This window comes from Girardinichthys multiradiatus, chromosome 13, assembly GCF_021462225.1.
Source record: "Girardinichthys multiradiatus isolate DD_20200921_A chromosome 13, DD_fGirMul_XY1, whole genome shotgun sequence".
Taxonomy (NCBI): Eukaryota; Metazoa; Chordata; class Actinopteri; order Cyprinodontiformes; family Goodeidae; genus Girardinichthys; species Girardinichthys multiradiatus.
In genome coordinates this window covers 14513012-14537621 of record NC_061806.1, presented here as the reverse complement: position 1 = coordinate 14537621, position 24610 = coordinate 14513012, and the positions used below count along the sequence as shown (strand labels likewise).

Here is a 24610-nt window from a genome sequence, read left to right as displayed (position 1 = left end):
GTTGCCGTTGGTGAGGATCTACAATTTAAACAGTCATGAAAAGAAACCACTAAGTGAGAAAGTGTATCTAAAACTTTTGACCAGTAGTGCATTCAACGCAGTTTAAATGAAAAACAATCCTGTTAAGTGGAAACAATAAAAAGGCAGCAATATCACGGTTGCACATCCTCAAATGTTTCATTGAATTACAGCATTCAGTTTTTCTTTGCTACGAGTGTTTCAACATCTCACATGCTGACATGGCAGAGGTATGTTGCTCTATTTTGCACAGGTTCTCCAATTCTTTCTGATTCGGAGGAAATCTCTTGCCCACAGTTCTCTTCTTCAGGTTTAGATCTAAATTTGTGCTAGGCCAAATTTCTTCCAGCGAAGTTACTGTTTTATTGATTTGGGTTCATACCTGGAGTATGATCACTGTAATACTGAAAAATCAATCTACACTAATCACAGATTCTTCAAAAACACTGTTTCAATTTGTGAAACATTTCATCTCTTGATACAAACAATTTAAAAATGGGCATCACATTCAAAATCAGCGGCTTGCCTTGGGCAGTATTCATGCCAGGACAGCCAGTGATTCATCCTGTGTGAGAAATTTAGAGTTGTGGGTGCTGCTCCTCAGCTGGGCGCCCTACTACAGTGAGCGCACATGTCTTTGTTTTCTTTTAGAGTGAGATATGATTGTTCATCTCCCTACTTGATGAGATCCTTTTTGTTGCAGCCAGAGCAGTGATGAAAAACAATGTTGACGCCACAAACAAGAGTGTTGCTAGCCCATGTGAGCATGAGGCCAGTGGGGCAATTCTTCCTTGAAATTCTCTGTTATCCAAGCCAGACAGGTACCGAAAGGCCTCCAGGCATGGGTAAACTGCCAATACCACTAGTAGGCATATTCTATAAATGAAGTAGTCTAAACTCTGAAACAATCCATTTTAATTTCAGGTTGTTAGGCTAAAATAAATTTTAAAAAATGCCAAGGGGGGTGAATACATTTTCAAGTCACTGTAAACTCAACATAGGAGTTTTATGCCTCATAAAAACCAAACTTTCATCCTCTAATATTGATGGACCCCAGGAGAGCCTGCCCAGACCCTGCAGTGACAATCTATGATTTGGGCGATTTTTAACATTATAAGGCAGTCGCAGCTTGGTGGGTAGACAGGCCTAGCTCAAGCAAATGTCTGTCTGAGCTATAGCAGCTGTTTTTCTGACAGGACTTCAGAAAGGGCTTACATTATCTAAGTCAATGAATCCAGGTAATTGCCTGGACATCCTTATACAAATAATATCTTACCCATTCACTTTATAACATGTTTTGTGTAAAAACTAAATGGAAAACATCTAGGACTCAATTGTATAATGTGTAATTATATTTAAATTTGTTTATAAGATTGATTCAACTGAGTATATAGCTCTGTTTATAAATTCAGTCTGTTTATCTTGTAAAAAGCTTTGGAACGACATTAGTTGTGAATTCATGCTATACTAAGAAACTGAACTGAATTGAATCGCTTGTTTCTAGTGTTTCTCAGTGACTGCATTACATCACCACACATGGTTACTTAAAATTTTAGAAACATTTAAAAACTTGTTTGCATAGGGTGCTAAAACTGACCCTAACTCAAGAGTCCACATCCTCCTAGAGCTACAGGTGGGTTTTATTAAATCCAGTTATATTCATAAATGGCCTGGAGAATGCATATGCAAGTGTCAAAATTAAAACTGTAAAACAGAGACAGCTGAATTTCAGTGCTATTTATTCTGTGGTTCACAGCAGACACATCTTTAGAAGACATCACATATAAATGGTAACACAAAGCACCTAACAGTAAAAGTAAATAATCTGTCTTTTTTTAAATGTAAACCTGCACAGTAGCAGAAGATGTAGTTAGAAATTGAACACAAAAACAACATTTAGTTTGAAACTTAGAAGTCCTTCAGAGCATCCTGTCCGGGAGTGTCCTTCCAATTAGGAGGCCAGGTGTTCTTGATACTGGGTCTGTCCTTCACAGTGTTGTGGTAAGCTGCCAGTTTAGGGTAGTGCTCCTCATTCAAACTGCAGATAGAAAAGGATGTTATCTTTTTCATTCTGTGGTTTTTCATTCATTCATTCCTTTTAAAGGAATTTGTTATGATTTAGTCCATATACCCAAAGCGGAAGAGAAAAGCGATCACTGGGAAGACGATGACATCAGCCAGAGAAAAGTTCTTTCCAGCAAGGTAAGGACCTGTTCCCTAAACGAGCATAAAACAACACATATTTAAATGTATACCTATACATACACTTGTACTCTTAGAGTCAGATAAAAGGACTAATACTACAGTCAGTGCTGGTCAGTGTAATATGACTAAATCAATCACAGCTAGGTAGAAACAACCAGTCTGACCAATTTGGTAAGTTTAGTGACATATACAAACTCCTCATAATAGGACATATCCCAAACGCTAAAGTGCAGGTTGTGCATTTTTACGTGTCCTAGATAACCATACTAAGATAAACTGTAAGATAAGAATGCCAAAATAACAGGTTTCTGCTGAAAATCTTGCTTACCTGCAGGTATCCCTCCCACAGTTTGACCTCAGTCTTCAAGTCATCTCTGTTTCTCTTCACGGCCGAGTCGTGCCTCTCGTTCTCTGGGACAAACCGCGTGTAGAAGAGAGATTGCGCTGATGAAAATAAAAACACACAATCAGCCACTTCCTGGTGTGACAAACATTAACTCCTGTACGTGCTGATTACTTCCATTTCCTTTTGAGAAACACAGATAAGGATCAGTCAGGAGCATCAAGGAAGGAGGCCATGTAAAGGGACAAACATGCCATGAACAGTATTTATAACTTAGCTGTTATTTTCTTGCCCTATGACCAATTGAAATGGGGTCATTTAATGACTACAACTCTGCATACCAGCTAGACTTATCATTGGATCCTTTTTAGGATTAAGATTTACCCCGGTAACATTGTGATTGTGTCGTGACCTAATTTCTGTTTAGCTCGTACAAGGTGTGTGTTTTGATCAAGGTGGGTTCTCATGAGGAAGGAGGGATCAGCTGATGTAACGCTGCCCCCCTGAGGAGGCAAACTGCAGCCATGAATAGTCTCAATGGGTTTTAAGGTTGCAGGTATGATGTTTGTGTCGCCAGGTGTAACTCAAGGCGGACCTTAGGGTGCCAGAGTGAAGTGTTTATCTATAAGAACCAACATTTTTTGGAGTCAACTGCGCAACAAATGTCAACTACTTTGAATTCATCGCACATTAGACAAAGCATACCTATTTTCTGGAAAAGCGTGAGCCCCTCAAACATCCGTTGGTACATCAGTGCACTTTCTGCTTTGTTGTCAGGTATCAGCTTGTTTCCTTGGGACTTGAACTGGTCCTGTTGTCGGAGACATGAGGAGAAAAATAAAGAGCAACAAGTTATGAGGAGACTGTTTTCAGCTTCGTGGTGTCGAGTTTCTCTCTGTCTGCAGGATACTGCTGAATACAAAACAGGAAAGCATCCCTCCCCCATCGTTAACTCTTTGGTGACATATGGCTGCATAAAATTTTAACTAGGTTCTCACCTCCAGGTACAGGCAAGCACCGTAGGACTCGTTCAGGACAATGTTTCCATGTTTGAAGGCAGGAAGCTTCAAGATAACAAGGATACATTTTAAAATCTGAGAACTTTTGTTTCTGCACACTTACTTGCACCATTCAAATGTGAATTAATGACTGCATCAACAAATATTTTCATTCCATTTCTGGGTCACAGAAGTGCATAAAATGAACCTACCTGACCCCTGGGATTAATGTCAGTGACTTCCTTCAACTTATGCTCCCCTTTTTCAAAGGACAGCTGCTTGCTTTTGTAGCCCTGCAGGTTCTTCTCCTCCAGAGCGATCATGACCCTCCAGCAGGGAGGAGAGCCAGCGCCCCACATTAGAGTTATGTCCTTGGCCATAGCTTCAGAGTAAGCAGTTGTTTCCCAGCAGAAAGACAAGAGGGAGAGGGAGGAGTGAGTCTGGAAGGCTCTGCACGTCTGTTTTTAAACAGCCTCCAACCTTCCACAGCCAGATTGGTGGAACTAAGTCCCATCCCATTTTTGTGATATCACCAAAGATCAGTTATTCTAGGCAGTTAAGATCATTCAAACTCCATTTAAACATGTTGAACTTCTCTATTTTGTAACCACTCAGTTTTATTTTCATTTCATTTTGATCTCTGTGTGAATGAGGGTTATAGTTTCTGCTGATTGCACCAAGGACGTTTTGGAAGGCATATGAGGAAGGGGGGAATTCTCTTATTTTTTATGGTGGAAACCAAAAAGAAAAGAAAAAAGGTTTAAAGGCAAGCAAATTAGTACATAAAATTGCATGGACCCATGACATACTAATAAAAACCTGCAAATTAATTATGGCAGGTTTTTGTTTTTTCCAACGTGAAGCAGCTTTCCTGTGGCAAGGCAGTATCCTCCTGACACTATTGCAAGACTTTGAATGCTCATTGTGACTCAGCACTTTTCATTCACCTCCGCACAGACTAACAGAAGAATCTAACCCAATCCACTACCACATTCCTTCTGAGTGCAGCTTACACATATAAAACAAGCTGTTAGATTTTATCCAGTAAAACAGTTTTAATACTTTGCATGCATCTTATTTGGGTACATTTTGATGAACATTTAAGAGCAAATTTTATCTAAGTTTGAAAGTTAAAAGGCACGTATATTAATTATTTAAACCCAAGCCATTTTATAAAACATTCTAAATAAACTAAATTTCAACTAAAAATTAATGTCATATTGCTCATCTGGCCTATCCCCCAATGTCACATAATAACAATGGATTTGTGACATAAGCATAAAACATTGCTGAAATATTCATTGGCAATGACTACCTCGAGGTTAAAAAGCTCAGCTTGCTTGCAAGTTTGACATGAATTTTTGCATTGTCCCTAAGCTGCCTAAACCCTATATAACCTCAAATTCTTTCTACATTAACAGTGTTACTAAGTTTTAAAACTTAAATTCTGGTACTATCATAGACACTCCCTCCATAACACATTTTACTGTGTATTTACATGACCGGGCTTACAACAGAGACATGGATTTTCCTAAAAGTAAAGTGACAAATAATTAAAAATTACAGCGCTATTTACATATACTTTGTGTAAAGCAGAAAAAGAGTAATTTATTATAGATTTAACACAATTAGTGCTTCTTATTCCTAAGTCTGGTACTTTTCACTTATGGCTTCCTAGAGTGAAAGAAAAATAAAGGAGAAATCACAAGGAAAACATGTGATTCTCCTGAATTCCTTCTTTCCAGCAAGAACTGCAAGAAGGAGAATTGTGCCGAATCATCTCCTTTGCCTCTAAGAGGTTTAACAAAGAGCCTAAAACATGACTACTATGAGGACCTGTTTGGCATTTTTTCCCTTTTCATCCCCTCACATTTATTTATTTCTTTACTAAGAGATAAAAAAATACACATGTGCCTTCATCACTATACTGGCTCTGCCTAACAAGCCCTCTGAGTATTTGCTGTGACTACATGACAAGGCTGTTTTTTTTTTTTTCATCTTCAATTGGACAAAGAAACAAAAACATTTTCCCCTTGATCAAACATGTTTAGCCGCTAAACCGTTTGGGCTGTTCTTCAAATCAAAGAATTAAAGAAGAAAAAGGCTTTAAATTTGCTACATTTTGACTAAACCAGACTAATACATTATAAAACAAGGCCCATCTCAAAAACACCATGGTTGTCATCACATCTGCATTGGACAACTATTTCAACAAAAGCCAATAATTACTAACAGAAACAGGGCAGAACACTATACCTAGAGATGCTTCATTGTCTTCGGTTGGATTAAAACAATGTGGAAGTAACATGGGTCATGGCATTGCAAATAGTCCAAAACATGAGATGTTCCAGTTAGTTGCTGAAAGTTTTTCAAATTGAAGCATTGATTAACCACTCTAATAAAGAGGTAGACCTAGGTTATGTAACCATTTTTACCAAATGTTAACTAAAACGTAGAAGTTAGCAGCCCTACAGTTGCCTCATTAATTCTTGTTAGTGATAAATTTCAAATCTTTTGAGGTCCTTTCCTTGTTTTATGGAGTTCTTGCTAATAACCGGCAGTTAGCTATAGAAAACTTGGTTTGCAGGTATTTTGCAGCATGGTTGTTCCCATGTTTATTAAATCATTGTCATTTGGCCACAAAATGTTTACCACAAGCTAAATTAGATTTATTAATACATATTCTCCACATATCATAGATCGTATTGGTAGTAGTTTGCTGCCATTAGTGGTTGTATCTATGTCTAATTATGGCTAATTTTACAAAATGTATAATCTCTACTTAATTTAGAATCTGCTTGGCTTAAAATTCAGGTCTCTGATTGCTTTGGAACTACCTTTCATAGTATGTTTCAAATAGGAAGATCATTGGTGGTACACCATCACCTACCTTGATATGTTATGTAAATACTTATTTGTACTTGTGTAAATAAAATTTTTAATGCAAATGTTATGCCACTTTCAAGGTTTATCAAACAGTATTTGCATAAACCGCTGTGATGTTTCTTAATGCTTGGAGCTGTTGCAAGACATTGAAAAGTGCATGACTAATAGTATCCTGTTGATAGATTCTTTTACCCAGTCTGTGGATCTCTGCAGCTCCTCCACAGGTATGTTGGGCTTCTTGCCCGATACTCTAAGGAATGCCCTCCAATCCCAGCCTTAGAGTTTAAAGACCAATGTCCTGGTGGGGGGTGGGGTCACTGGTCAAGGGTTTGACAGTGCCTTGTTAAACCATAAATCTGAATATGAATTTTGCCGTTACCATTATAACCTTTATATGTGAGTTCAGCTGTTATATAATGATCAGCTGGTTTATGGAACATAAAGCATGGTCTAGTGTAATGTTTAACTGTTCATATTGACATTGGTTGAATACAATCTTCTCTTCTGGCAACAATATTGTTCAGGATGATGTTAATTCGTCTGTTGATTTCATTGCCACCCAGTGTTTTTCTATTTTAGACAAAGCCAATTTGGTTAAACTACAGCTTAAGTTACAAAACAAGCATTCTCCTTGGATTAATGAAAACACATCCCTGTTAAAATGCCTTGTGTTTTGTGAACAAAGTAAGATGATGATAAATCATTTCAAACTTTTCTCACCTTTAATGTGGCATATCCCTCCAAGCAATACAACAATATTATGTAGATCAGGTAAGTTTGGACAGAATGAATCTACACTAATCACAGATTCTTCAAAAACACTGTTTCGATTTGTGAAACATTTCATCTCTTGATACAAACAACGAAAAATGGGCATCACACTCAAAATCAGCAGCTTCCCTTGGGCAGCATTCATGCAAGGACAGCCAGTGGTTCATCCTGTGTGAGAAATTTAGTGTTGTGGGTGCTGCTCCTCAGCTGGGCACCCTACTACAGTGAGCGTACGTGTCTTTGTTTTCTTTTAAGGTGAGATATGATTGTTCATCTCCCTACTTGACGAGATCCTTTTTGTTGCAGCCAGAGCAGTGATGAAAAACAATGTTTACGCCACAACCAAGAGTGCTGCTGGCTCATGCTCACATGGGCTAGCAGAGAATTTCTTCCTTGAAATTCTCTGTTATCCAAGCCAGACAGGTACTGAAAGACCTCCAGGCATGGGTAAACTGCCAATACCACTACAAGCTCCTCAACAGTGCAACCAGGATTTAGATATGCTGATATCATAGATATTTTACTCATACAGTGTCTTGCAAAAGTACTCCCCTATTTTGTTACATTCCAAACTGTAATTTCAATGTTTTTTGTATCTTATTTTATGCACAAAATAGTCTAAAGTTTGTGGAGTGAAATTATAAAAATATATTTAAAGAGAACTGGTTGAGAAGAACAAGTCAGGGTGGGGTTATAAAAAATATCCAAATCTTTGATGTTGCCCTGGAGCAGCATCAAATCCATCATCCTCAAATGCAAAGTACATGGTACCACAACAAACCAGCCAAGAGAGGGCTGCTCACCAAAACTGACAGACCGGGCAAGGAGGGCCTTAATCAGAGAGGCAGCCCAGAGGCCAAAGGTAACCTTGAAGGAGTTGCAGAGTTCCAGAGTAGAGACTGGAGTATCTGTCCATAGGACCACAACAAGCTGCACTCTCCATAGAGCTAAGCTTTATGGAAGAGTGGCAAGAAAAAAAAGCCATTACTTTGTGTTAAAAATAAAAAGGCACATTTTGAATTCGCCAAAAACACATGTGGACAACTCCCCAAATGTATTGAGGAATTTTGGTCAGTTGAGACAAAAATTTTACAAACCCAACAGATCTCATCACCCCAAGGACACCCTGCTTTTCAGCAGCAGGGACTGGAAAACTGGTCCAAGTTGAGGAAGAGATGGATGGTGCTAAATACCGGAATATTCTTGAGCAAAACCTGTCAGTCTGCCTGTGATTTGAGACTGTTACTGTTTATATTATGTTTATAAATACCTTCCATCCAAGCTTTGGGACAAAGTTTGTTGTGAATTGGTGCTATACCAAGAAACTGAACTGCTTGTTTTTAGTTTCTAGTACCTCAGTGACTGCATTACATCACCACATATAATTACTTAGAAACATTTAAATACTTGTTTGCGTAGGGTGCTAAAACTGACTCTAGCCCAGGAGTCCACACCCTCCTAGAGCTACAGATGGGTTTTATTAAATCCAGTTAAATTCATAAATGGCCTGAAGAATGCATATACAAGTGTCAAAATTAAAACTGTAAAACAGAGACAGCTGAATTTCAGTGCTATTTATTTTGTGGTTCACAGCAGAAAAGACATTAAACTTAGAAGTCCTTCAGTGCATCCTGTCCTGGAGTGTCCTTCCAGTTAGGAGGTCAGGTGGTCTTGATGCTGGGTCTGTCCTTTAGGGTGTTGTAGTAAGCTGCCAGTTTAGGGTAGTGCTCCACACTCAAGCTGAAGATAGAAATGATGTCATCTTTTCATTTTTTTTTTTATTCATTCATTCATTTCAAAGTGATTTGGAATCATTTATTCTATTTACCCAAAGCGGAAGACAAGAGCGATCAGTGGGAAGACACTAACATCAGCCAAAGAAAAGTTCTTTCCTGCAAGGTAAGGACCAGTTCCCTAAAAGACAAACATGTATGTTTAAATGTACACCTATACATACACTTAAACTCTTAGAGTTAGATATGAGGATTAATACTACAGTCAGTGTAACCTGAAAAGAAAGTCTCAGCCATGTGGAAACAACCAGTCTGACCAGTTTGGTAAGGATAGTGACATAAACAAACTCCTCATAATAGGACATATCCCAAATGATGATGTGTCAGGACAGGTTGTGTATTTTTTCGTGTCCTAGATGGACAATGACTGCATGTAGTCAAACAAAAGGTCCAGCATTGCACAGAATATCATAAACAAATTTTTGAACTAGTTTGTGTAAAGTTATTCAAGTTTTAACCATACCCAGAATAAACTGCAAGTAAAAATAAAAAGTTAAGATAAGAATTCCAAAATAACAGGTTTCTGCTGAAAATCTTGCTTACCTGCAGGTATCCCTCCCACAGTTTGACCTCAGTCTTCAAGTCATCTCTGTTTCTCTTCACAGCCGAGTCGTGCCTCTCATTCTCTGGGACGAACAGATTGTAGAAAAGAACTTGTGCTGATGGAGGAAAAACACACAGTCTGTTAGAGCCACTTCCTGGGGTGACAGAAATCAACATTATAGGTGCTGATTACTGCCATTTCCTTTTGAGAAAAACATAGGGATCCGTCGGGAGCATCCAGGAAGGGGGGCATGTGAGGGGGCAAAGACATACATACCGTGCACAGTTATTACCTAGCTGTTATTTTCTTGCCCTATGACCCATTGAAATGGGGTCATTTAATGACTACAACTCTGCATACCAGCTAGACTTATCATTGGATCCTTTTTAGGATTAAGATTTACCCCGGAAACATTGTGATTGTGTCGTGACCTAATTTCTGTTTAGCTCGTACAAGGTGTGTGTTTTGATCAAGGTGGGTTCTCATGAGGAAGGAGGGATCAGCTGATGTAACGCTGCCCCCCTGAGGAGGCAAACTGCAGCCATGAATAGTCTCAGTGGGTTTTAAGGTTGCAGGTATGATGTTTGTGTCGCCAGGTGTAACTCAAGGTGGACCTTAGGGTGCCAGAGTGAAGTGTTTATCTATAAGAACCAACATTTTTTGGAGTCAACTGCGCAACAAATGTCAACTACTTTGAATTCATCGCACATTAGACAAAGCATACCTATTTTCTGGAAAAGCGTGAGCCCCTCAAACATGCGTTGGTACATCAGTGCACTTTCTGCTTTGTTGTCAGGTATCAGCTTGTTTCCTTGGGACTTGAACTGGTCCTGTTGTCGGAGACATGAGGAGAAAAATAAAGAGCAACAAGTTATGAGGAGACTGTTTTCAGCTTCGTGGTGTCGAGTTTCTCTCTGTCTGCAGAATACTGCTGAATACAAAACAGGAAAGCATCCCTCCCCCATTGTTAACTCTTTGGTGACATATGGCTGCATAAAATTTTAACTAGGTTCTCACCTCTAGGTACAGGCAAGCACTGTAGGACTCGTTCAGGACAATGTTTCCATGTTTGAAGGCAGGAAGCTTCAAGACAATAAGGATACATTTTAATATCTGAGATCTGGGAACTTTTGTTTCTGCACACTTACTTGCACCATACAAAGCAGATCTTTCAGAGTTGGTCTTCCACTCCCTAAAACCTCCTGTTTCGACTAAATATCCAGTTTAAAAAAATCATTTTTCAGTTTTGAGAAGTAATCTCCCATTTTGTCAGACCAAATTTAAATAAGAGAACAATTACAGGTGTTGTTGGTGAAAACACCCAGCCCTCTGCGTAGCTGAAGATTACGTAGTGACGTGCTGGTAGCAGTCTCTGCCTATGGGACTCAGCACTGCCCACTATCAGTGCAGCACAGTACTTTTTACCTCACCCTGTCCATTTTGACTGCACATTTATGGCTGATTAGAAAGATTAAATATGTCACACACATTTGGCTGTTTGGATTCGCCATTGAGAAACACCAGCGAGACTCTCAAGGCTGACTGAAAATTAAGAGTCAGCCTAACCCAAATAATTGTCGTTTTCCTGAATCTGGCTCCCCTGCACGGCCTTGATGGCTGGCTATCTTCAACTTCTCCTGGAAGTTATGTAAACATGACGCTCTGCTCCCTCCCTTCACTGAGGACATTTTAGGACCTGCTCAGAACTGTGTGGCCAGTTGATGAACATTGCAACGTACCATCAAGGACAATGGTCTCTGTGACAGTGCTTCACGGACTTACTTTGCACACACTCACATGCACACACACACATGCGCAAGATAAACATATGCACCCTTTCACACCGCCTTCACCGGATCCCTTGCATCATATTGTTTCGTATATACAGGTCCTTCTCAAAATATTAGCATATTGTGATAAAGTTCATTATTTTCCATAATGTCATGATGAAAATTTAACATTCATATATTTTAGATTCATTGCACACTAACTGAAATATTTCAAGTCTTTTATTGTCTTAATACGGATTATTTTGGCATACAGCTCATGAAAACCCAAAATTCCTATTTCACAAAATTAGCATATTTCATCCGACCAATAAAAGAAACGTGTTTTTAATACAAAAAACATCAACCTTCAAATAATCATGTACAGTTATGCACTCAATACTTGGTCGGGAATCCTTTGGCAGAAATGACTGCTTCAATGCGGCGTGGCATGGAGGCAATCAGCCTGTGGCACTGCTGAGGTCTTATGGAGGCCCAGGATGCTTCGATAGCGGCCTTTAGCTCATCCAGAGTGTTGGGTCTTGAGTCTCTCAACGTTCTCTTCACAATATCCCACAGATTCTCTATGGGGTTCAGGTCAGGAGAGTTGGCAGGCCAATTGAGCACAGTGATACCATGGTCAGTAAACCATTTACCAGTGGGTTTGGCACTGTGAGCAGGTGCCAGGTCGTGCTGAAAAATGAAATCTTCATCTCCATAAAGCTTTTCAGCAGATGGAAGCATGAAGTGCTCCAAACTCTCCTGATAGCTAGCTGCATTGACCCTGCCCTTGATAAAACACAGTGGATCAACACCAGCAGCTGACACGGCACCCCAGACCATCACTGACTGTGGATACTTGACACTGGACTTCTGGCATTTTGGCATTTCCTTCTCCCCAGTCTTCCTCCAGACTCTGGCACCTTGATTTCCGAATGACATGCAGAATTTGCTTTCATCCGAAAAAAGTACTTTGGACCACTGAGCAACAGTCCAGTGCTGCTTCTCTGTAGCCCAGTTCAGGCGCTTCTGCCGCTGTTTCTGGTTCAAAAGTGGCTTGACCTGGGGAATGCGGCACCTGTAGCCCATCTCCTGCGCACGCCTGTGCACGGTGGCTCTGGATGTTTCTACTCCAGACTCAGTCCACTGCTTCCGCAGGTCCCCCAAGGTCTGGAATCGGCCCTTCTCCACAATCTTCCTCAGGGTCCGGTCACCTCTTCTCGTTGTGCAGCGTTTTCTGCCACACTTTTTCCTTCCCACAGACTTCCCACTGAGGTGCCTTGATACAGCACTCTGGGAACAGCCTATTCGTTCAGAAATGTCTTTCTGTGTCTTACCCTCTTGCTTGAGGGTGTCAATAGTGGCCTTCTGGACAGCAGTCAGGTCGGCAGTCTTACCCATGATTGGGGTTTTGAGTGATGAACCAGGCTGGGAGTTTTAAAGGCCTCAGGAATCTTTTGCAGGTGTTTAGAGTTAACTCGTTGATTCAGATGATTAGGTTCATAGCTCGTTTAGAGACCCTTTTAATGATATGCTAATTTTGTGAGATAGGAATTTTGGGTTTTCATGAGCTGTATGCCAAAATCATCCGTATTAAGACAATAAAAGACCTGAAATATTTCAGTTAGTGTGCAATGAATCTAAAATATATGAATGTTAAATTTTCATCATGACATTATGGAAAATAATGAACTTTATCACAATATGCTAATATTTTGAGAAGGACCTGTATGTTGCTTCTTTGTGCTGAGGTTTTTTTGCAATCTCAAACTGCTAAGGATAAAGTGTGAAATATTATTTTCCTCCCTCTTTTTACCTAATGTGGTCTCTATTCTCTTCTACCTAAATGTGTGATTTCATTACTTTTCATAGATTTTCAGATTTCTTGGAAGGATTATCAGCAAAAGCCAAATATTATTAGTATTTGAACATTTGGACTAAAGCTGTTTTTACACCAATAACCAGAGAATTTTAGATTTCTTAAAAGGATTGTATTACAACTATATCATACCAGTGACAGCCAAACATTATTAGTATTTAAAAAGTTTGGACTAAAACTGTTTTATACCAGTGACCCAGCTTATTTGAATGATGGGACCTCAACTGCCTCATACCAGCGACCTCAAGGATTAATATTATCATTTTTCTTCTAGCACAGGATGAATTCCTTACCACAGAGGTCTTAATGAGCTAATTACCTCTATTAGAAAGATTGGATTAGAACCAGCTCTTACCAGTAAACACCCAAGGATTATCAATGGCATTTGATTTGTTTTTCTGTGTTTGATTTCCTGTATCATTGTAATGTTTTTCTTCATGTACAGCGCTTTGAATGCCTTGTTGCTGAAAAACACTATATAAATAAACTTGGCTTGACTTGACATGACATTAAGTATTATATTAGACAGACTGTGGAACGTCAGCATGTTTAGTACATGTTTAAACCAGCATATTGGCCATATAAAGAGAGGCAGCAATTTCACCAAAGAAAATTTGAAATTATACAGAAAATAAATTTCAAGAACAGTCAATCAGAGAAATAGATTTTCTCTTATAATTTCTAGCTATTTACTTGTCATGATGACAGGTGAAGCACTGCCTCACCTGCCTCCCCTTAATGCACGTCACTGATTGAAACTCCATTTAAACATGTTGAACTGCTCTGTTTTGGAACCCTAGGCAACAGGGTATTGCACTCAAAGTCTATTTTCATTTCATTTGAATAGCTGTGTGAATGAGGGTTATAGTTCCTGTTGATTGTACCGAGGATGTTTCCGAAGGTATGTGAGGAAGGAGGAATTCTCCTGCTTTGGTTTGCAAATCTCTATTTTTTTATGGTAAAAACCTTCGTAGGAAAATGAAAATAAAAAAGGGTTTAAAGGCAAGCAGATAAGTACATCAATTAGCATGGACATTTGATATACTGACAAAAACCTGCAACATACTTATGGCTGGATTTTAATTTTCCAAGGTGCAGCAGCTTTCATGTGGCAAGGGCGTATTACTAGACTTTGAATGTTCATTATTACTCAGCATTTTTCATTCACCTCCGCACAGACCCAAAAGAAGAATCTAACCCAATCCACAACCACATTCCTTTATAATACAGCTCACACTGATCCAATAAAACTGTTTTAACACTTTGTGTACATCTTATTTGGGTACATTTTAATCAATATTTAAGAGCAGAAATGATCTAATTCTAAAGGTTAAAAGATGTGCAAATTAATTATTTAAATCCCAACCATTTTCTAAAACATTCTTAACAAAATAAGTTAAATCTTAAATAATAATTAACATCATATTGCTCTTCTGGCCTATCCCCCAATGTAAAAAAAAACCACTTGTGATATTTGTGGGATTGTGATATAAGCATAAAACATTGCTGAAATAGTAAAAAAAAAAAAATCAAGTTTGAATCTTTTCTGTCAAGGTGGAATGTAAACCGTTTACCGTTTAAACTAAAGCAAAAATGATATTCATTAGCAATGATTACCTTGAGGTTAAAAAGCTCATCTTGCTTGCAAGATGACATGTATTTTTACATTGTCTGTAAGCTGCCGAAAGTTAGATATAACCTCAAATTCTTGCTACGTCAAGAACTCTGGCCCAACTGGCTCAAATGTCATTCTTGTTTGAATCCCTCTTTATATTTCCTTCTCCCAAACCTTTTTCTCTCAAATTACTGTATCATATAACACCCTGAATGTCATAACTCATAACTAGGCTGCAAAGCTTTTCTTTAAATTGCAGAGAGGTCTAAAAACATGTGTGATCCAAAGGGATCAACAAAAACGTTTAACAAAAAGCATAAATCATGACCACTATGAGGACCTGTTTTGTTTATGCATCTTTCCCCTTTTCATCCCTTCACATTTATTTCTCTTTCCACTAAGAGATAAAAACAGTATCTGTGCATTCATCACTATATGGGCTCTGCCTAACAAGCCCTCTGAGTATTTGCTGTGACTGCATGACAAGGCTTTTTTTTCATTTTCACTTGGACAACTAAAAAAAATGTTCCTCCTGATCAAACATGTACCATGGAGGTGAGCAGGTTGAAGCATGTACATCTTTTGTAATGGCTGTAGACAAAAGACAAAGAAAGCCTTTTTTTATCCTTTGTGAAGTTCATCTGTCATTTATTACCCATGTTTTTTTGTAGGATTAATAATTCGATGTGTAATCTGGGGCTCTTTTAAATTCCATGTACAAAGGGCAGCCATAAACAAAGAGATTGTTTTGTGCAACACTCCGCATAAATAAAGAATGAATTAATAGGTGAATAGAGTTCATATTGTTTGTGTGTTCTCCTGTGCGCATAGTCAACCTTGGTGGTCTGTACTTTAATTGCTGAATTATGAGAGTTTAACATAGCTTAAGATTCAAATTCAAATTTTATTTTCATAACCGGGCTTTCATTTTAGAAAATCACCAGTCAGCCCAAGGTAGAGTGAGGTGTTTAACAGAAATTAATTCAGGGGCCCAATTCTGCACCAAAAGCACCACTGACCTCTCTTTTTATGTTGTCTATGGTTGACCATTTGTTTGGGGGGGGGGGGTACATACTAAAGGGTAAAAACAATTTCCAGTGTGACTCCATTTGAGTTACAACTTAAGGTGCAGAGAGGCAGAAACTAAACTATTAAAGGCAGCTAAGTTTTTGAAGTGACAAAGGATGACCTGTGACAAACAGGTTTGTTACAAAAAGGCAGCTCATTCAACATGAAATGCAAAGCCTTGCAGAAAACTGCAAAGTCATGACAACACATGAGATTTGGGCAGATCATTTTAGTTTCCAAATGATAAAGCGCAAAGGTCATGCTGTCTAGGCCGATGCCCACTTTGCAACCGGTCTGGCCAGAAGTACCACAGTTCCTTGCATGCAACAGTCACTTGGAGCTCCTAACAGCATTCCTTTTTGCTTATTATGCATTTTGCTCTTGTAGCCGGATGGACAAGTTCACCAAATTGATTGTATATATATTACATATATATATATATATATATATATACAGGGGTTGGACAATGAAACTGTAACACCTGTCATTTTAGTGTGGGAGGTTTCATGGCTAAATTGGACCAGCCTGGTAGCCAGTCTTCATTGATTGCACATTGCACCAGTAAGAGCAGAGTGTGAAGGTTCAATTAGCAGGGTAAGAGCACAGTTTTGCTCAAAATATTGAAATACACACAACATTATGGGTGACATACCAGAGTTCAAAAGGGGACAAATTGTTGGTGCACATCTTGCTGGCGCATCTGTGACCAAGACAGCAAGTCTTTGTGATGTATCAAGAGCCACGGTATCCAGGGTAATGTCAGCATACCACCAAGAAGGATGAACCACATCCAACAGGATTAACTGTGGACGCAAGAGGAAGCTGTCTGAAAGGGATGTTCGGGTGCTAACCCGGATTGTATCCGAAAAACATAAACCACGGCTGCCCAAATTACGGCAGAATTAAATGTGCACCTAAACTTTCCTGTTTCCACCAGAACTGTCCGTCGGGAGCTCCACAGGGTCAACATACACGGCCGGGCTGCTATAGTCAAACCTTTGGTCACTCATGCCAATGCCAAACGTCGGTTTCAATGGTGCAAGGAGCGCAAAGTTTGGGCTGTGGACAATGTGAAACATGTATTGTTCTCTGATGAGTTCAACTTGACTGTTTTCCCCACATCTGGGAGAGTTACGATGTTGAGAAGCCCCAAAGAAGCGTACCACCCAAACTGTTGCATGCCCAGAGTGAAGCAAGTGGGTGGATCAGTGATGGTTTGGGCTGCCATATCATGGCATTCCCTTGGCCCAATACTTGTGCTACATGGGCGCGTCACTGCCAAGGACTACCAAACCATTCTTGAGGAACATGGAAACGTTTCCCTCCACCAGTATCACGTAGTGACCTGGCCACTATCCTGCAAGAAGAATGGCTTAAAATCTCTCTGACCACTGTGCAGAACTAGTATATGTCATTCCTAAGACAAATTGACGCTGTATTGGCCGCAAAAGGAGGCCATACACCATACTAATAAATTATTGTGGTCTAAAACCAGGTATTTCAGTTTCATTGTCCAACCCCTGTATATACAGCATATTTATGATGATTTGTGTATCAAAAAACACTTTATTAATGCGAAAGGGAAATTAAATGTTTTTGTAACTCAAATTATTTAGGTTTCTTCCAAGACTAGTTGTACATGGTGATGACAGTGGGCCAAAAGGATCCTCTGCTGCAGCTCATATTACTGTGGATCTGCAGAATAATCTCACTAATGACAATATGTATTACTGTCTTTTAAAGAAGATGCCCAGCATGTTCCATTATGTTCTACATATTAAGAGGGATCTTGTTGTCCAGGTGAACTCTGAGGTATTTATTCAGCCCCCCCACACACACACCTCCAGATCGTCTTTCCATAATAAAAACATTTTTTTGAAATATTTGTCAGGTTTGGCGAGACGGAGGACCCCAGAATGCAGCTGACTAGACATCTTAATTCGTAAGTAAAATGTTTAATTTTCGGTCAAACAAAACTCACTCTCAGGAGGAGGCATGAACAAAACAATAAACAGGCATGGACAGGCAGGCAAGACAGGCATGACTTGACCAGAGGAACCAAAATGTTTCCGCGAGGAATGAACAGAATGAAGGTGTATATGTATTGCGAGACACAGGTGAAAGACAAAGGCTGATTGACATGGTGCAGGTGGGCCAAATGAAGTTGATTGCTTAACAGAGACAGAGTGAAAACAAAGCATGGCTGAAACTAAATACTACAGGGACATAAGCGCATGTCTGTGTCGCTCATTACTGTCTCATCACTGTCATCATTAAATCAGTCTAAACTGCTCCTGTTTTAAATCTGTTAGCATTACCAAATCTAAGTTTAAAGGTGGCTGAAGATGTCATCTTCATCCCCTTAAACTGTTTTATGCTGGTACAAACACCATCATACCATTCAATAATGTGATGATGAAAATCTTCTGGTGCCAAATGTGTACATCAAACTCAGGAAAAAAAGCAAATGACCATGAGAAAATACTGGCTAAAACTGTATTAAGCTAGTAAATGCATGTTATTGCATACTGTACACACAAACATTTTAATGTCTGGTTGCAATAGAAAAACTTAAGATTTTGATATCAATACTACAACTTGTGGTTTAGTTTTACACCGGTGATCCAGTTGAGAATGTAGGTAATCTACAGTAAATATTCTTACATCATGTCTGTGTAGCTACTGTCTAGTAGGCTTTTTCAAACACTGCCCGATGCACAGCACATTAGAAACTATGGTAGTGATAACTCCAGTTGCATTAGTTCAGATTTGACAGAGGAGAAAGCTTAAATAAATCAAAGCCGCTCACAAATCAGAAAAGTACACACATTTTTATTGAGAAATATATCACCATGTTTGTACTGTATTTTACAAGATGATAGTTAAAGACGCAACGACCAATTGCAATTATTGAGAGAGATGAGAAAAACATTGTTGCAAAAAACAACTAAAGAAATACATTCACAGACTGACTGAAATCTTTCTTTTTTAAATGTCCTTCAGGGTGTCTTGTCCCTTGGTGTTCTCCAGCCAATGAGGAGGCCAGCTGGCTTTGATGCTTGGCCTCTCCCTCAGCAGAGCATAGTACTCTCCCAGTTTGGGGTAACGTTTTTCCGACAACCTAAAGAAACAAAGTGGTAGAGTCTTTAATTTGCAGATCTTTGATTAGCTGCTAAAACTTTAAATGACAAAAGCAAGATGTGATCTTCACTTGTTTGTCCTGCTTACCCAAATCTAAAAAGAGTAGCTACAGTTGGAAAAATGACTACATCTGCCAGCGTAAAATACTTCCCTGCCAGGTTAGAGCCAGAGTCCCTCTAGAAAAGAAAGAAGACAACTGTACAGCAGTTGAGAAAATGTCACAGCTTCTTTGGTTAGTTGGTGTTTGTGAGTTTCATTCACACACGTTTTGCAGATAACCCTCCCAGAGTTTCAGCTCCATGGTCAGGGCATCTTTATGTCTCTTCAGAGCTGAGTCGAGCCTCTCGCCTTCAGGGACATAGTATTCATAGAAAATAATGGCAGCTGGATGGAAAAGAATAGGATTTTAATCATACACATGGAAATAAACACAATGGATTTAAAGGGGACATATCATGCATAATCCACTGTTTTACCTTTTAATTACATTTTGTTGTGTACTTGGAGTCTACACAAGTTAAGAAAAGTTGACTTTAGTTTCTCTAGGTGTTGCGGATATATCTTACAATTCTGTATGGGTCATATTTTTTAGTCCGTTCAGTTTTCTCTATACTCTTTTACATTTACTGTTACGTCACAGTATTTGCTGTGGAACAGCTAAATCGGTCATGGACTTCCGGCTGATCAGTTTCACGTATTCGCCATATTAATTTCTCGCTGCGATTTTGTAGTCCAAGCTGAAAGAGGATACGTTTGGTTTGGTTGTTGGGTGTATAAACCCACACAATTCATTACACCATCCCCCAGCATCAGAACCTCTTCAAAGTGTCTGCATAAATTTTATTTATCATAGAAATCTTCCCACATCAGTGGGGAAATTCTAGTATCCAGTATCATACTCCAGTATCACGAAGGATTGGCTGAAAGACTTTATCTGATTAAGGGGTCAGTTCTTTCTGTCTATGGAAACAACGGACACAGCAAAGCGGTAAGCTACAAATACTACTAAAATGACAACAAACTTTATTTAAGACATGGATTTATTGTGTGTGGATATGACATCCCGGCCATTGTTTTCACAGCAGTAGCATCGTGCCTTCTGCTTATGTCAGTACTGTGCGCTGCTTTTAGTTGCGTGTTTTGAATATTATTACATTAACAGTTTTTCATTGTTTTTGCCATTTTTTGACTTGTTTCTGCGGTGAAAAATAATTGTTATAAAACTATAACAATAAACCGAACAGGATACATTGAGTGGTCTTTGACCTCGCGGGGGTGGGTGTGAAGGGCTTCATCAGCATTTAAAGAAACTAGTTGCTCTCAGATGCACCTCAGAACAGGGGTAAAAGAGGGGCCTGAGGAGCTACAATAACAAGGAATGCAGACCAAAGCATTGCAGTTCCACTTTATATAGACCACAGCTGAATGATTTAAGTGTGAAAAGGAAGGATTTAAAAGCATATGTTGCCTTACTTATTTAAGTCACTGTTATTAAAAGAGGTCAAAAAGATTAACATCTGGAAATGTGTACTATTTTAAAGTAAGTCATGGGATTTCATTTTGGAAATTGCCTAAACTGACAATGTCAAATTGGAAAATGCCAAAGAAATCTTTTGGAACAAAAAGCTCTCCTGTCTGATTAAAAAGTAAAACCGTTAACTGTTATACAGCCATACTTTTCCATTAAGTAAATACTTCGTCCAGAAATGGTTGGAATATTCCACTCTCAGTAAATGTTTCACACAGGAAGATTTTAGGTAACACTCCACCTCCTACCCATATTTTCTTTGTGAGTAATTGCCCAATGCAAATGCGATAACATTTTACTAAATTGATTGATTGGCAGATAATAAATAGAACTTGGATTTTACTATTACATAACTCAATTTTTTTAATAAAAGCTCATACAGAGAAAAAATATTTGCAGGTCGCAGGGGTCTGCAACCTCCAAAGTCACAATGGCTCTTAAAAACTTTGGCTAAAAATTATTTTACAAAAACTGTTTTTAAAAGTAGATATAGCAAGTACAGGATTTTTGCTGTCTTTCACTTTTTTCATAGAGTAATTACATTGAATTTCCAAAACAGAATGACACTAAAAGTACCAAAAATATTTTTAAGATCTATTTCTCTTATTAGGTTGGAAACCATGTATTTTTTTACATAAGCACTGCACCACATTCAGCTGCTACAGGAAGATAGAAAAGCGCCAATTTTTGCAAAATACTTGTACAAGTATTGTGTTTAGTAGCTTTAAATATAAGAACCTTAGGGAAGATTTAGGCAAATGTATTTATATATGTGAATCCGTATGAATAATGTTGACAGCTTGAAATGCAAATGTGTGCACCAGAACTAGACCAACTTCTGTTTATCTTACTTAGTTTATCATAGAAAGTGAGGCCCTCAAACATGCGTTGGTACATCAGTGCTACTTCCTCAGGGCTGTCTGGGATCAGCTTTGTTCCTTGAGACTTAAACTGGCTCTGTCAAAAACGGAGGAAAAAACCCAGTAATATTAATAATTTGAAATTATCTACAGTTAGTGTATGTATCTGTATTTGATCCAGATTGAAATTTTAGTTGACGGCGTGGCTCCCTCACCTCCAGGTAAAAACAGGCTGCATAGGATTCATTGACAATAATGTCTCCATGTTTAAAAGATGGCACCTAAAAAAAGAACAAAAAACAACTAAATGTGAGAAAATTAGAATATCAAAAGGTTGTCTGCTACTATGAATCATTATGGTGACCATATATTGACAGTAAAGCCAATGGTTTCAGTTAATCAGAGCTGTAATTTTCACAAACCCCAGCATTCATCAAATCCACTTCTGGGTTTTTAGTCAGTCAGTTTCTACTGCTTCTTCCATAGTGGGTCACGGGGGAGCTGGTGCCTATCTCCAGCAGTTTATGGGCAGGATGTGGGGTACACCCTGGACAGTCGCCTGTCGATCGCAGGGCAACACAGACACAAATAATCATGCACACATTCATTCACACCTAAGGGCAATTTAGAGAGACCAATTAACCTAACAGTCATGTTTTTGGACTGTGGGAGGATGCCGGAGTACCTGGAGAGAACCCACGCATGCACGGGCAGAACCTGCGAACTCCATGCAGAAAGACCCCCGACCGGGGGTCAAACCTAGGACCTTCTTGCTGCAAGGCAACAGTGCTACCAACTGCACCATCGTGCAGCCCTATTTGAGTTCATTTTTAAATAAAAAATAAAACAAAATAATTTCTTAAAAATATGTATTGATAGCTTTGAGGTTTTTTTACCACTGCAAAAATATCAAGCAGTTATCATCTTATCATTTGCTTTTAACATCACTCGTATACAATATTTATGGCTATCTGTTTTAATAAGTTTTCCTTCACTTTTAGGTAATCTTTTGAACCTTTTTCTTCTTCTTTTAGTTCATACTATGCTGTGAAATACTATTTCCCTCTTACTGATTTCTTATTTGGTCACACTTACATGTTTCGGATCAGCAATTATTTCAGAAAAAATGCAGTTTTCAAATAAAAAACCTAAGCGACCTTCTTCACCATCCCCACCTTTCAGGTAACATCATGAATTACCTGTGAATAACCACATTAATTTGGAAAGCTGAGTTCAATTGTTAGTCACACACAGACCCAAGACCTAATTACTGCCACTGCCATCTGTAGAATAACAAGAAATCACTTAGAACCCGCATGACAACATAAAGTAGGCTAAAGAGATTTCTAAATGATATGTGGAACTCAAAATGAGTAACAAAGTTATTGACATCTATCAGTCTATAAAGATTTACAAAGTCATTTTGAAGACTTTGGGTGTCCAGCAAAACACAGCGAGGGCCATTATTCACAAGCTGAGAAAGTGTGGTTAAGCAGCAAGAATAGGCAGCTGCTTAAATTACTCCAAGACTGCTTCTGAGTCTGAACTCATCTAAGGTGTCACCAAAGAGCCCAGTTTAACATCTGAAGCACTGCAGGCCTTTCTCACTTCAGTTAAGGTCTGTCTTCCTGAATCAACAATAAGGAAGAGACTGGGTAAAAACTGCATCCAGGAGAGAGGTCCAAGGCCAAAACCACTGCAGACCGAAAATCAGACAATCCGAAGCCTCACCTCAAAACAATCATGATAATCCCTAAGACTTTTGGAAAAAATATTGTGGACTGATTTGACAAAGTGGAACTTTGTGGAAGGTTTGAGTCCGGTTACGACTGGTGTAAAACTAGCACAGCAAACACGGATGTAGTAGTGTGATGGTCTAGGCCTGCTTTGCTACATGGACAACTGTAATTGCTGGAAGTACAAATTCCACTCAAGTCAAGACTTGAATCATATAAAGTGCCGTGGCAGAAGCTTAAACATGCTTGAAACCCTTGCACTGTGGATGAACGTAAACTACTTTGCAAAGAAGAGTAGGCTTAAAGTTTCCACAGTAAAGAAAGAGTTATGGCATGCTACAAAGTCTCAATGCCATGTACTATATGTATTACTCTGTGTAAATACCTATTGTATTTACTATCTTCATCTGGTATTAAAATTAGTTTGATGATTTGAAAAGGCAAAAACAGTAAAAATTTGAAAAGAGACAAATACGTTTCATAGCAATGTAGTAGGAAATAGTTGGATTAAGTGATCCACCCTATTAGCATGCAAATCCATGAATTCATTGTTTGACCTCACATTATGAAATGGCTTAGAGTTTAAAGTGCTGAAGCAAGTAATCAGCCAGAAATTCAGCCACTGTTTAACAGAAAGACCTTGAAGGACTCCTGCCCATTGAAATCATTAACACAAACTGTAGTTTGTTCTTCCTGACCTTCACATGCTGTATTAACTTAGGCACACTTCCAACTGCATACACAGTTATCTGCTACTGGTTGGAAAACATGTCTTGTTGATGAACCTGCATCTGTTATGCTGGTTGTGATGTGGTTTGCTTTGTCCCTACCTGACCCCTCGGATTGATACTGAACACTTCCTGGGACTTGTGCTCCTCTTTATCAAAGGACAGCAGTCTGCTGTTGTAGCCCTGCAGCTTCTTTTCCTCCAGGGCGATCATAACCCTCCAGCACGGAGGAGAGCCAGAGCCCCACAGAAGAGTCATGTTCCTGGCCATGGCTTCAATGGGAGACTTCTTACACCTAACAACAGGAGTTGTAAAAGTGAAATCTGCATCTAGAGTGGTCTGTCTTTATATCATGCTGCTACCTACACTTCGATTGGAGGGTTTGAAAAAGTCCCATCCAATCAAAGATCTGTGATGCAACAGACTTTGAAACAGATGACGATTCCCTCCTTTTGTTACACCATATATGTCACTGAAAGTCTTCTCTTGATTTTTTTTGTCAAGTGAACTTTGAACTCTGACCAAGATCATTCTGATCCATGTACACAATAAACTTATTAGTAACACTCATCAGCTTGTCATCTTAGGTTTAGTAGGTTTAGAAAAGGCAGTCGAGCATGCAGCTGGATATTAAATAAGAATGGTGACATTAGGTATGGAACAAACTCTGCCATTAATGCGTAACTCAATAGCCAAAGAAGACTCAAATCTGAGCTCACAAGTTAAAGATT

At 38.9% G+C, this 24610-nt stretch overlaps 2 protein-coding genes and 1 pseudogene across 2 annotated transcripts; all 3 read right to left on the bottom strand.

Annotated features, from left to right (window-relative positions):
- Window positions 1-1740: 1740 nt before the first annotated feature.
- Window positions 1741-4015, bottom strand: LOC124879977 (glutathione S-transferase A-like). Its single transcript, XM_047384852.1, has 6 exons — window positions 3777-4015; window positions 3565-3630; window positions 3272-3377; window positions 2552-2667; window positions 2150-2235; window positions 1741-2056 (listed from the first exon to the last, which is right to left on the bottom strand). Exons 1-6 carry the CDS (start codon window positions 3942-3944, stop codon window positions 1927-1929), a joined length of 672 nt encoding a protein of 223 aa, XP_047240808.1. The 5' UTR covers window positions 3945-4015; the 3' UTR covers window positions 1741-1926.
- A 4765-nt stretch (window positions 4016-8780) lies between these two features.
- On the bottom strand, window positions 8781-11103 carry LOC124879978 (annotated as a pseudogene).
- Window positions 11104-18698: 7595 nt separating this feature from the next.
- On the bottom strand, window positions 18699-24202 carry LOC124878838 (glutathione S-transferase A-like). Its single transcript, XM_047382967.1, has 6 exons — window positions 23982-24202; window positions 21631-21696; window positions 21407-21512; window positions 19293-19411; window positions 19115-19203; window positions 18699-19007 (listed from the first exon to the last, which is right to left on the bottom strand). The coding sequence occupies exons 1-6, from the start codon at window positions 24147-24149 to the stop codon at window positions 18875-18877; spliced, it is 681 nt and encodes a 226-aa protein (XP_047238923.1). The 5' UTR covers window positions 24150-24202; the 3' UTR covers window positions 18699-18874.
- Window positions 24203-24610: the final 408 nt, after the last annotated feature.

What these genes read in the sequence shown, in the direction of transcription:
- LOC124879977 (XM_047384852.1), bottom strand. Translation starts at nt 3,944, where the DNA reads ATGGCCAAGGACATAACTCTAATGTGGGGCGCTGGCTCTCCTCCCTGC. An exon ending in CACGCTTTTCCAGAAAATAG is followed by an intron (nt 2,668 to 3,271) that starts GTATGCTTTGTC and finishes TATTTTCATCAG; the next exon opens with CGCAATCTCTCTTCTACACG. An exon ending in GCTTTTCTCTTCCGCTTTGG is followed by an intron (nt 2,057 to 2,149) that starts GTATATGGACTA and finishes TTCTATCTGCAG; the next exon opens with TTTGAATGAGGAGCACTACC.
- LOC124878838 (XM_047382967.1), bottom strand. Translation starts at nt 24,149, where the DNA reads ATGGCCAGGAACATGACTCTTCTGTGGGGCTCTGGCTCTCCTCCGTGC. An exon ending in GTATCAATCCGAGGGGTCAG is followed by an intron (nt 21,697 to 23,981) that starts GTAGGGACAAAG and finishes TTCTTTTTTTAG; the next exon opens with GTGCCATCTTTTAAACATGG. An exon ending in CACTTTCTATGATAAACTAA is followed by an intron (nt 19,412 to 21,406) that starts GTAAGATAAACA and finishes TTTTCCATCCAG; the next exon opens with CTGCCATTATTTTCTATGAA.